Here is a 13,045-nt window from a genome sequence, read left to right on the forward strand (position 1 = left end):
CTAAGAAAATACTAATTCCGCCTTGGAAGCTTAGAGCTGCAGACAGCCTGGCTGGAACTCAGGGGGGCCAACTGATTTGTCCTGAGGAGCAGGGACATCAGCTCGGAACTCTTGTCAGAAGGTGGGGGGTGGGGGTGGCATCTGTGGGAAAATGCTTTTAAGAAGAGTGGCTTTTTCTGGGGAAGAGAATTTTCCACAAATCCCCCTGTCACCCTCCTGGCAATATCCCAGTCCCCAGATCTCACAAATACTTTTCTAAGAACATCACATCCACACCCTGACTCCAGGGCTAGCCCCTCCAGTCTCTGTTCTTCAAGACTTCCAGAAAAAAAAGAAAATACACTGCCCTTGGCTTCTCCCAGCCACACTGCCTCAGGGCCATATGTCCCTGCCCCAGGAAGCTTCGCTTTTATATATTTCCCAATCTCTCCCTTTTCTGGTGTCTTAAATTAGACAGCAATGAGTAATAACAGCTCCTGACTGCCCATTTCTGCCAAGCCTTGACATTAAACGCACATCACATGTTATAAATTGCAGATGAAGTTTATTGTGCAGACACCAAGACCACAGCACTTTAGATGCAAAGCCAACAAGGCGGGCTATATACACAAAAACATGTTTCCCTGGGGGGCAGGCCCACGAGAAAGACGCAGGCTTTGAGATGGGGCCTTCAACAGAGTAGTCCTCAGGAGGAGGACCACCAAAGGGGCAATGCAAGGAGGGGCCAGGCAAGGGGGCATGGCTGGAAGTACAAGCCTGGGCGATGCAGCTTCTTCCCCGGGGGGAAGGGGGGGGGCGGGGGGCAGAGGGTGTCACTGGCTCCAATCAACTGGTTTGGAGAGAAGATATTTCAAAAACCATATGTGAGCAACCCTTTCCCCCAAAATGTCATCAGGGGTGGAGGACAAGGTTTGATTTGCTCCCAATGGGATGTACAGAGACAGGCTTCTACATTCTAAAGCGGCAGAATCGAGAGTAGGACTCCATCTTTATCTAAAAGAGAAGGTCACGCTGGAACTGTAACCTTCACCTGAGCCAGAACCACCCTTTTCAGAGCCGGAGCCCCCTCTGGAGCCGCCTCCAGAACCATAGCCCCCTCCAGAGCTGGATCCGCCTCTGGAGCCCCCTCCAGAGCCATAGCCCCCTCCAGAGCTGGATCCGCCTCTGGAGCCCCCTCCAGAGCCATACCCCCCTCCACTGCCCCCTCGGAAGCTTGATCCTCTGCCTCCAGAGCCGTAACTGCCACTTCCAGAGCTGTATCCTCCTCCTCTAGAACCGGATCCTCTGCCTCCAGAGCCAAAGCCGGCCGTAGATGTCATGCTCGAAGACACGGTGCTGCTTGTCACAGCTGCGGGGAGAGATGGCATCCCCGTGGAGAGTCTGAGTGCCTCGGCATCCTCCCGACACACCACCCACAGGGCAGGAACACCCCCACTACTTACACACAGTCACGTTGCTACTGAGGTCTCCAGACATCCTGTCAGAAAGAGAGAAAATAGCTTATGGCAGAGCCCTTGGGTTCTGGGTGGCTCAGTCCGTGAAGCGTCCGACTTCGGCTCAGGTCATGATCTCATGGTTCGTGAGTTTGAGCCCCGTGTCGGGCTCCATGCTAACAGCTCGGAGCCTGGAGCCCGCTTCTGATTCTGTGCCTCCCTCTCTCTCTGCCTTTCCCTCACTCACGCTCTGTGTGTGTGTGTGTGTGTGTGTGTGTGTGTGTCTCAAAAATAAACAAATATTAAAAAAGAATTTTTTTAAAGAAAGCAAATTGCCTTCTGATTTGCAACCCGTGTTTGTATTTAAATCCATCTGAGGGAGACCGCTATTCAGAATCCCAACCACGCTAGAAATTTTGAAACAAGGCTGCACTGTGAACATTCAACTGGGAAAGAACTGTAACCCTGTACAGCCTCCCTATTCTCCCCTCCTGCCCCGCCCTCCTCTGCTTCGTCTGAAATCTGTCCCGCTTCTTCTTGCAGGGCATGGCCTCGAAGACAAGTCCAGAGCAACACCCTGAGCAAAGCGGCTCCTTCCCCACATACTGGCTTGCTGCTGGCCTGGGGTAGCTTGTCCCCTTCCAGCTGCTTCAGCCAAATAAAACCACTGGGGATGCTGGTGACACTGACAGAGGGCTCAGACATCGTCGTCAAACAGAGGAAGAAACGTTCCCTTTGGTGGGTTAGCAAAGGGTTCAGTCTGTCACTCCAGAAATCTGCAAAGAATCGGGTCTGGCACCTGCTGCAGGGGAGCTGTCAGCCAGTCAGCATGGTCCAACACGTGATCCCCCTGTTCTGGGTCGCAAGGTGGAGGCAGACAAGGCCATCCACCCAGCAGACCCATAAACCAATGTCTCGTACTCTCTAGGACCAACGTGATTTCACAGCATTTTAGTTTCTCTTTCAGAAAAGACCAAGATTAATGTACTGCTTAATCTACTTTGATTTAATTTCACTTAACTGGGTGTAATTTAATCTGACTTGTTAGTCATGCCATATTGATAAATCTACAACTGTACGTTAATGCTTTGGGTCCTGAATGGCTGCTTGGGGAATGTGGTGACATCAGCTCTCACCTGTCAGAGGTCCTGCCCCACCCCTGCTTTCCCTGCCTTTGCCTCCAGCCCCGGTTCTAGGAGAGAGGGGAGGGTGGACCACGTGACCCTCCTGCTTCCCAAGTGTCCCCACCTGCACTCCTCGCCCTCCAGCAGCTTGCGGTAGGTGGCGATCTCCACGTCCAGGGCCAGCTTCACGTTCATCAGCTCCTGGTAATCCTTCAGCAGCCGGGCCAGGTCCTCCTTGGCCTGCTGCAGGGCGTCCTCAAGGTCAGAGAGCTTGCCCTGAGCATCTTTGAGGGCATGCTCTCCTTTCTGCTCCGCATCCGCAATGGCTTCTTGCACACTCTTACACTGGGAGAGAAGGAGAAAAGGTTTCTGTTAGTCTGGAGAGCTGAGTCTGCCTGGCAGAGGGGGAGGGGAGCAGATGTGTTTAGGGTGTGAGAAGCCAGACTCACTGGCCCCGGAAGTGTTGGGTCCCCCTGGAGTTGACGCAAGTCGCAAACAAGGATGCTGAGACTTGCTGCCATCTCTGGGGCATCGCCTTCCAGCTGCCTCTGACTGGACCCTGATGCGTTGCCCATAATGACCCTTACTTCACAGCACAGGGCCAGAGGCACTGTCCCAGTCTATAGTCGCAAATGAAAACATCCCATGTGGACAACTTCACAGAACCCCTGCTGCCTCTGGAGTCCATTCTCTGCCCCACATTATCTCTCCCAAGCCACCATCCATCCCCCGGCCAGCTCCCTGCCGCGGCTGCTGCCCCACCACCGCACCGCCACTGGTGTTTCAGGACAGTGCCAAGCATGGAGGACAGGCTCTGTCTGCCACCCCCACCCCCCTGCCACCGGCCAGATGACTTCTTGCCTTATTTATTATCACTCCCTTCCGCTCATGGAAGCAATCCAAAAGGTAGCACAATTCTTTCCCTGCACTAATCCTCACTTTGGAATGTCTCTTATACCACCGTAAAAATTGTGATAAGCCTTAAATTTTGTTACACTCAAGGTGGTTGGGATCGACATATGCTAGATCCGAATTCCTCAGTTTCTCCTCTCTCTCACACACACGCAGTCGCACACACTCACCCATATACAACCTCCCACCCACCCGAGCCTCACTTGACCCCCAGAGCCGCACAGCCTTGGGGGTCACGCCCACCTGCTTCTTCACATGGGCGATCTCCCCTTGCAGTCTCTGGATCATGCGGTTCAGCTCACTGATCTCCATCTTGACCTCCTTCAGGCTGTCTCCGTGTTTCCCTGCAGTAATCTGGAGCTCCTCGTACTGTATGGGAAGAGGGCAGTGGCAGCGTGGAGGAAGACTGGCCCAAGCCAAGGTAAGTCTGATGCAGGCTGGGTCAACCAAGCTGCATTTGTGGGAGGTGGGGGACCGTCTCACGTCCCCTCAAGGACTTGGTGCCATTGTCAGTTGAGGGCAGTTGAGGCACTATGGACACTTGCTTGGGAATGATGCCCAACTTCCATTAGACAAAAGCACCAGTAATCTCACGGGACACGTTCCGGCCGGGGTGAAGCCCAGCTTGTTAGACAGAGCTGAGGCTCTCTGTGCTCTCCTTGCACTTGCCTTGCTGTGGTACAGGGCCTCGGCCTCTGCCTTGCTCTTCTGAGCGATCTCCTCATACTGGGCACGGACCTCGGAGATGATGCTGTCCAGGTCCAGGCTGCGGTTGTTGTCCATGGACAGGACAACGCTGGTGTCGGTGATACTCTGCTGCATCTGGGACAGCTCCTGCAACACACGGGGAGGTCTGGCCATGGCTTCCCTGCCCACAGCCAAAGGAGGTGAGGAGACATTCCCCTCCCTGGTGTTGAGGACATATGGGTTCTCAGACTAAGCTGGGTGGGATACACTGGGTGGGATTAAAGCAAACATAAACACCAATCCCAGGCTTCTGCCGAGGGTGTCCAGAGAATTATGGCAGTCGGCATTTGTGAACCTCCTAGTTTATAGCTTTCATCACTTACGCAATTTTGATAAGTTTGATGCCCCCAGAAGGAAGCCTGTGGATGACAAATGTCTTAAATTTTACTTCCTGTTTCAGAAGATATGTGTGCACCTGGGCAGGGAGGGAAAGTCTGCTGCATTTTGATCTCTGAAGTACATTAGACGTAGGGATGGGGACAGGACAGATCTCTTCCTAAGGGGAGCTGGACACTTGACGAATGGAGTGAGGGAAGTTGTCCTCTGTTTCCTGAGCCTTACTTCTTGTGACATCAGAGGAGAAAGCTCCTCTCTTCCAAGACCTCCGTCACCGAAACCCCCTTAGTGGCTTGCAATGATGGCAGGTTGAAGTCAGCCAGTCCACAGACCCCACTCATCCCACCTTTTCACAAATTGGGAAGGGCTTCCTTGGTGCGAAGGCTGGGAAGCCAGGGTGTCTCCAGGAGCAGCCTCCTTACCGCATCAAAAAGGAATTTCATGAACTCAAGCTCCTGATTCAGCACATCTGTCTTGGCCTGCAGCTCTACCTTGGTCATGTAGACATTGTCCACATCCTGCAGAAAATGTGAGGGGCCTCTGGTGAAACTCATGCACTGCTCAGTGTGCGGGCCCCAAGCCCTCTCTCTGACCCTCTCTTCCACCCAGTCCCTGCTAACTGCTCTCCCACATCCCAGGCACCTCAGATGAGTCTTGTCTCCACGGGAGCTCATTTGTTCTCCAGCCTGTCTGCTTGGACCCAGCGGGCTTCCGAAGCCCCCTCATTCCCACGCAGCCATGACATGCTCTGGCTCACCTTTTTAAGTGTCACAAAATCATTCTCAGCAGCTGTGCGCTTGTTGATTTCATCCTCGTACCTGTGGGGACCCGGGGACACGGCTGTTAGATTAGTTCCAGCTTGTTTACTTTTCTCTTTCTCTTTTCCGACTGGACCCCCCCTGAATTCTCCATTCTCTGAGAATATTAAACACTCTTTTAACGATCCAAATTGTAACTATGATGTCCCAAATAAGGGCGCTCTTCTACAAATTAACTTACAAACATGGGGGAAAAGTCACGATCTCTAAAGCCCTACATGTCTTCCTCACAAATGATCGACACACAAATCGACCCCACCGATGCAGTGGGGAGAGGCGTGGCCTCCTGGGAGATGACTGGACAGCTATGATCAATATTGATCTCCATTCGGTGTTTGCCACCTACTTCTTCTTAAAATCCTCAACAAGACCCTGCATGTTGTTCAGCTCTGAATCTTGTGATGTTCTCTCTGCAGAGAGCGTATCCACATATTTCTTCAGTTTGGCAATGTACATTTGAAAGATGGGCTCCAGGTTGGTGGTGCGGGTGCTGACATCCATTTGCTGTAGCAGCTCCCATTTGGTCTGCAGTACCTGGTTCTGCTGCTCCAGGAACCGCACCTACAGGGTGACCAGAAGGAGAGCACATGAGCTCCGGGTCACCCTTCCCCCCAGCAGGCCACACTTGCCGGAGTCCGTTCTGATCCTGCTTCGGGACTTAGAGAAGTTTCCACAGCTTTGTGCTCACTAGCCGGATGCTGGATCCGGCTTGAGCTCCCTGCCTCCACACTTGGAAGGTTCTACAGACTCCTAATGTTATAGCTGGCACTTTCCACGCAGAGAACTCTTTTTCCTACTTCACCGCCCACTGTTTTGTTTGTGGCTGCTCCCAAGACTCCAGGCCATTTCTCTCTCCCATCCTAGTTGAATTTCCGGCAAAAGTCCCATAAGGTCCTGGGCAAACCAAAAATAGGCATCCCCTGGCACTGATCCTAAAGGTGCTGAGTGTGAGAGCACCGGAGGGCAGGGCTCCTCGGTCTGATTTTTACAAGCCTCATAAATTTCTTAGGCAAGTTCATCTGCCTTGAAATAGGGCAAAACCCTGTAATGCTCAAAAGTGACACCAATAAAGACTTTCTGGGTCACAAAACTGAGAATGCTTCTCTTAAAGGCAGGAATCTCTTTCATCCCCAAACAGATGTTTCGGGTGCAGCTTCCCAGAACATAATGGACTAATAGCTTTTCGGGAAGGAAAGACTATCTCAGAAGACGTCTTACCAATTCCTTCCAAAATCGGCTGGCACGTGGCCTGAACTTCTCAGTCCATTTTACTGGCCTCTATCAGTGTTTCCACGATTTTCAGAATTTTCCATAAATATTACTTATTTGGGCTGAAGCCATAAAGCCAAGGATGTAAATAATTCCTAACTGCAGACTGTCTCAGAAGATGTGGCCCATGAAGCCCGCACGTTGCCCATTTGGGAAATACACCAGGCTATTTGACTACACCAATGGCTCCTGGAAGAAATGAATCTGTGCCGTTGGCTCGTCAGGTAGAAGTGGAAGTAGGGCATCCTGAGCATCAAGAGAGAGCCAGCTTCTCATGACTCACCTTGTCAATGAAAGAGGCAAATTTGTTGTTGAGAGTTTTGATCTGCTCCCGCTCCCGAGACTTCACATTCTGGATCTCTGGGTCAACTTTCACGTTGAGAGGCTGCAGGAGGCTCTGGTTGACAGAGACTTCGTGGATGCCTCCACCAGGGAATCCTCCAGGCCCCATGCCACCAGGACCCCCAAAACCTCCAAAGCCACCGCCACCTCCAAAGCGGCCGCCGCCGAAGCCGCCTCCACCGAAACCGCCGCCTCCAAAGCTGCTGCCTCCACCAAAGCCACTGCTGCCACCAAAGCCACCGCCACCTCCAAAGCCGCTGCCGCCTCCAAAGCCACCTCCTCTGCCACCAAATCCACCACCGGAGCCGAAGCTTCCACCTCCTCCAGCCACACTAATGGAGATGCTCTTGGTGCCTCCAAGACCAACAAGGCTCCGACTGCCAAAGCCGCCTCCACCGAAGCCCCCTCCGCCACCGCCATGGCGGCTCAAGCAGGAGAAGCTAGTGGCCGATCTCCGGCTCCCACCGGAGACCACGGCTGAGCCACTGCTGAAGCCCCGGAATCTTCCTCCACCTCCTCCTCCTCTTCGAGATTTGCACGAGATCTGACAACTCATGATGCCTTAGCCCAGTGAGGGAAAGTGAAGGTTCCCAGACGAGTTAAGGCTGGAGACTCCGCTCTGCTACTGGGAGACTGTCAGGGCCCCCTTTTATACCTGCCAATGAGGTATTGATGTGCATGGGCGTGGGCAGACTGATGCACAGGTTTGGTCTGTGGCCTGGAAGCTACGCCTGGTTACTATTATCAAGCTAATAGCCATTAAAAATCTACTAATCAGCTCCATCCCAAAACTTGCTTCGACTGCAAACTTCTCCTATTTATCTGGGCATCTGTCATGCAATTCGATTTTTGTGAAATCATCAAAAGAGGAGATCAGGATGTGGGTTTCTCAATCTGAAAAGAGACCTTCTGCAGAATGCTGTTCCCTGCTCTGGACCAACCCAAGGGAGGGCAGCTGCCACGGGGCCTGTGCAGGCTTGCCATCCAGTGAGGCTGATGAAAGAGGTGACAGATTGAGAGACTGAAGGGGCCCCTCAATAGCAGCCTTCGAGTCCTCGCTTTTCCCTCTGCTCCAGGAAGAGTTTCAACCAGTGCTTTTGTAGAGTACAAATGTAACGCGAAGAACTATACATACTCTCATAGAAAGAAGTCAGCCAAGGGTGTGTCAAAAGAGTTGTTGTTTTGACTCTTTCCCATGCCATACCAGGAATGCACAATAGCCAGTCATTGAGGAGAGGACAATTTTCTTTCCTGTAACCAGAAGTCCTCATGGCCATCAACTCTGTCATCTTTCGACATGAAAACCCAGAAGTTGAGGGGCTTACAGAAAGTGTCTCTTTTCCTGGGTCTGACTCTGGGCACCCAACAAAAGGTTGCAATCAAAAGCCTTACATAACTCCAAGGTCCAGGTGTATTTTGATTTAACCAGTCAGTGATCACATATCGTCAAGTGATTCTGCTAACCAGTCAGGAAGTCCAACTCCACAATGAGCACCAGGGACGGATGAATATCAGAAAACCCATCGAGCCACCAAATGCACAGAGCATCCACTCCTAAACTCAATCATAGTCCTTCCTTGGCGTGTGTGGCCGGACACTGTGAGTACTGGAATCGAACGTCCATCTGGGTTTGAGTCCCAGTTTGTGATTTCCTGGCTCTGTGACTTTAAATTAAATGTTGAGGTTCTGTACTCTTAGCTAGAAAATGGAAAATTCACCCCAAGTGTTTTGAAGATCATGACAGGACACAAAGGTTAGGTATCACTATTGTTTTGTATGAAGCAAAGGTATCTCCTCTTATCTTGTGCTAAGACGATGCATTCCGCATAAGCCCCATGAGTCAGAGAACTAGGATTTCCCAGGTCCGAACATAAATTTTGAGTTTAAGTCTCAGTTTCATTGTATTTTAGTTAAGTAACGCCGGATGATTCATAATCCTCAAGCCTCGGTTTCCTCATTTATAAAGAGAACTATTTGTCTGTTGTAAAAACAGAACAGGTCACATACACATGTGCTAAACACAGTTCCTAGTTAATAGCAGAAACTCCAGAAATGTTATTTCCCTTCTCACATCCCCTCCACCCAAATCTCTAATCCTGTGTCTTCACTACACGGCCGCAGTGGGAAATGAGGGTGAGGAACAGGGAACCAGCTCTTCATGATACTTGATGTGCAGTAAGAGAACGCTGAAGGAAGCAAACCCATGTGTCTCCTTGATTTTTCCCCCCAATCTGGTTTATATAATTATAATCATGCAAATAAATCATAAAGCTAAAAGCTTTGGAGAGAGCCCCAATCCAAAGTCAAATGTGTCATTATCTATGGATATCTGAGCAACGCCCTAGTTGGCCATTACTCCACCATGACCGTGCCCAGGCCACGCCAGCTTCAGGAGCAGCTTGGTCCGTCTGTGAAGGAAAGGGATGAACATTTATGGAGCATCTGTTACGCCCCAGGCTGGTGCCAGGCACACAATCTGCATGATTCACCTCTCTTTGGTTCTGCTTTCACACCGAATCTCCCTTCCGATTCTCTCCACTGGGCCCCTTCCCTTTCTAGACTCATTTTGCCAGTTTCTGAAAGGCAAGTCGAAGAAGGAGAGTCATCCTCTTCTCTTGAGATGGGGAGGGTAGAATTAATGCAACTTAGATGTTATATAACGTTTTATATCCATATCTTTACCTTTTACATAATCTCCATGTGCTTAAATATTATGTAACATTTTATTTCCATATTTTTAAACTTTACCTCAACATGCTCGTCCAGACAACATGCTCTGCATTTTTTAAGGGAATGAAATGGGACTTCAGACTAGTTCTGGCTGTGATTTTGCTGCTGACCTCCACTGTGGTCCTCAATTTCTTCACCTATAAAACGGGAACATTGGGGCACTTAGGTGGCTCATCAGTTAAGCATCTGACTCCTGATTTTGGCTCAGGTCATGATCTCGCGGTTCATGAGTTTGAGCTCCGTGATGGGCTCCACACTGTCAGTGAGTCATACCTGCTTGGGATTCTCTCTCTCTCTCTCTCTCTCTCTCTCTCTCTCTCTCCCCCCTTCCCCTGCTTGTACACACATGAGTGCTCTCTCGCCCTCTCTTTCTAAATAAATAAACATTAAAAAAATAAAATGGGAACATTTACCCTGGATCCCCACTGTCCCATCAGGATATTAACCTGTTGGTGTCATGAGTCTCTGATAACAGAACAGGGATCCTATAGGACAAAATCCTTCTTTCAACAAGCTGCTGGCAAGCCCAGACCCCTAAATGCTTTTCCTCATCAGGTTTCAAAAGCATCTAGGTTGGCCAGTGGAGAAGAAAAGCAAACCCCAGTGTTATGTGAACTGTTCAGCCAGCGAGACATACATATGGATGCTGACGTCAGATTCTCCTGGTAGAAGTGAATCCCCCAGCCCCATACTCCCTTGACAGCCTGTGTACCTCCCTCACAGCCTATTGTGGTCCTCTTGTGTTGTAATGAGCCATGTCCCTGGACTCCTGCAGGGCAGAGCCAGACTCACATACATCTTTACCCCATACCCCCAACCCATCACTCAGAGAACAAGCCTAGGACCCAAAAATCATTTTAGGGTTTGGGATGTGGAACTGCCAGTCTTCCCTGACATGGGAATGTGATGCTAGCAGTGTTGGAGCCTTCACTGCCTCCCATGCACCTGTTCCCTAAAGATCCCACCTGGACCTTGTCTCAGGTTTCTGACTCCATCAGGGAGGGGCTTCCCTCCAGAGGCCACACAGGTTAGTCTCCCCTTCCAAGGACTCAAAGCATCCCTGAACCAAGCTGCTGAAACCAAGTGTTTGGTTTTCAAAAACAAAAACAAAACAAACAAACAGCAAACCCTCCTCTTCCAGCCCCTGCCGCTGAGTTCAGGGTGCTCTAGGGGCTGATAGCCGTACAGAGACCAATAACATCGAAAAGTTCAGGAACCCCACAGGCCGGAAACAAGCCGTCTACAGGCCAGCCTGCAGCCGAGACCTCTAAGGAGTGGATGCCTCATCCTGGTCCCCTTACTGGCTAAGTCAGGCACACTCCATCAGAGTGCCTAGACGCTGCTCCAGAGAGCTCTCTGGTGGCTCCCGGGGCCAAGGGAAGGTGGGACAGGAGACTTCCAGGCTCCCAACAGGAGCCACCTGCTCAGTATCTCCCCTGGGGCACTTCATTGTCAATGATTATCTTAACACTCCTCACTCAGTCTCTAGTCCCAGGGTCGTCCATTGCAGCCCAGGAGCCCACCTTTCTTACCTGATGTGTCCTGTTTTTTGTTTTTTGACTCCTTTTTTTTTTTCACTGAGAACCCTACAGCTATTGATTGTAAGGTGTCCTGGCCAAACTGGTTGTAATTGAGAAGCAAGGCTGGTGACCATCCAGGCACTCACAACACTCTGCTGTGTGGACTCCATTTGGAATGTGGAGTCTCTGGAACATACCATGTAACCGGCATATCAGGAGATCGGGGTGTTTCCACCGCTCAGAAACAGCACAGACCCCAGAAACAGAAGAGGGACGAGGGCAGGAACACTGCCCAGGACACAGCAGGGCCTCGACACATGTTGGTTGAACCAATGAAGCAATCCAGCAATCCAGCAATGAAGCCTCCAACACCGTGCCTGACACACAGCAGACACTCAACAAGTCACTTCCTTTCTCACTGCTGCAGCCACAGATGTCACATGGAGTTCTAATTTCCTAAGTGGGAATTTTCTTTTCTTTTTTAAAATTTTTTTAATGTTTATTTATTTTTTTAGAGAGAGCGCGCAAGCAGAGGAGGGGCAGAGAGAGAGGGAGACACAGAAGCAGGCTCCAGGCCCTGAGCTGTCAGCACAGAGCCGGATGCGGGACTCAAAGTCATGAACCGTGAGATCATAACCTGAGCCGAAGTTGGACGCTCAGCCGACTGAGCCACCCAGGCACCCTGGGAATTTTCTAATTCCAGTAGATCTGCGGCAGTGGGAAGCTACACATCCCTGCTCTGTTCTCCATGGGGTCGGTCCACAGCTGAATGAACTCGGTCTGTCATGGCTCCTACAACCCACTGGGGCAGGGACCTGAGTGCTTCCATGTGGTCTAGTTAACGATATCACTCCGACATTTCTGCTTCCATGTTCTCACCTGCAACACGCCTTCACTCACACAGAGAGAGCTGAAAACGGGCCTTCGTGGAAAGTTCTTGCCCTTCCCAGCCTCATCCCTTCCTCATTCCAGTCTGTTTCCCAGACCAAGTTTTCCTCTCACACTGGCACCAATATTCTAACTCTTGCCCATTGACCATAAAGCCACCCCAACATGGAAAGACAAGACAGCCATCACAGATATTCATCCCATCTTGGTAGTGATTTTAGAAAAATGGGGGTGTCATAATTATACCACTCAAGCCTTCCTCACAGATCAAAGATGCCTCCAGGCTTCCCCAGATTTAATGCTGCCTCTTTCTTCCCCTACCCCTCACTCTTGGGGTGTCTTCCAGCTAATTCTGTATTACACTGCTGTCATTCACAGCTATCACTCACCCTCAGTGCCTCTACCCGGGCACTTGCCATTTCTTCAGTAGTGCCTCTGTGCCAAGTTTTCAGCCCACACCTTTCCTTCCACCCTCAGCACCACCCCCCACCCTTCCCCATCATTTAAATCTGCCCCCCATGTGACCTCTTTTATTTCTTTCAAGGCTTCCTGTGTTGCGCTGCCTGGGGATAATGGTGAGAGGAGGCAGGTGAAGAAACATGTCCCCCCCAAAACAGGAGAGAGACAGGAGTGCCTTGGTGGCTCAGTTGGTTAAGCATCTGACTTCAGCTAAGGTCATGATCTCATAGTCCGTGGGTTCGAGCCCCACATCGGGCTCTGTGCTATCAGTTCAGAGCCTGGAGCCTGCTTTGGATTCTGTGTCTCCCTCTCTCTCTGCCCCTCCCCCATTCATGCTCTCTGTCTCTCAAAAAAATGAATAAACATTAAAAAAAAATTTTTTTTAAGGAGAGAGAGAAAAGCATGAAAACAAATGGAATCGTAGAAGACCAAACAAATCTCCTCTCATTTCAAGAGATTCCCACTCC

General features: G+C 50.7%; 1 protein-coding gene across 1 annotated transcript; it reads right to left on the reverse strand.

Moving 5' to 3' along the window:
• Positions 1–539: 539 nt before the first annotated feature.
• Positions 540–7,689, reverse strand: KRT2 (keratin 2). Its single transcript, XM_015084605.3, has 9 exons — positions 6,923–7,689; positions 5,717–5,931; positions 5,310–5,370; positions 4,975–5,070; positions 4,139–4,303; positions 3,713–3,838; positions 2,682–2,902; positions 1,443–1,477; positions 540–1,348 (listed from the first exon to the last, which is right to left on the reverse strand). The coding sequence occupies exons 1-9, from the start codon at positions 7,535–7,537 to the stop codon at positions 990–992; spliced, it is 1,893 nt and encodes a 630-aa protein (XP_014940091.3). The 5' UTR covers positions 7,538–7,689; the 3' UTR covers positions 540–989.
• Between the last annotated feature and the right edge of the window lie 5,356 nt (positions 7,690–13,045).

The sequence above is a fragment of the Acinonyx jubatus genome, chromosome B4 (genome assembly GCF_027475565.1).
Source record: "Acinonyx jubatus isolate Ajub_Pintada_27869175 chromosome B4, VMU_Ajub_asm_v1.0, whole genome shotgun sequence".
In the NCBI taxonomy this organism is placed as follows: Eukaryota; Metazoa; Chordata; class Mammalia; order Carnivora; family Felidae; genus Acinonyx; species Acinonyx jubatus.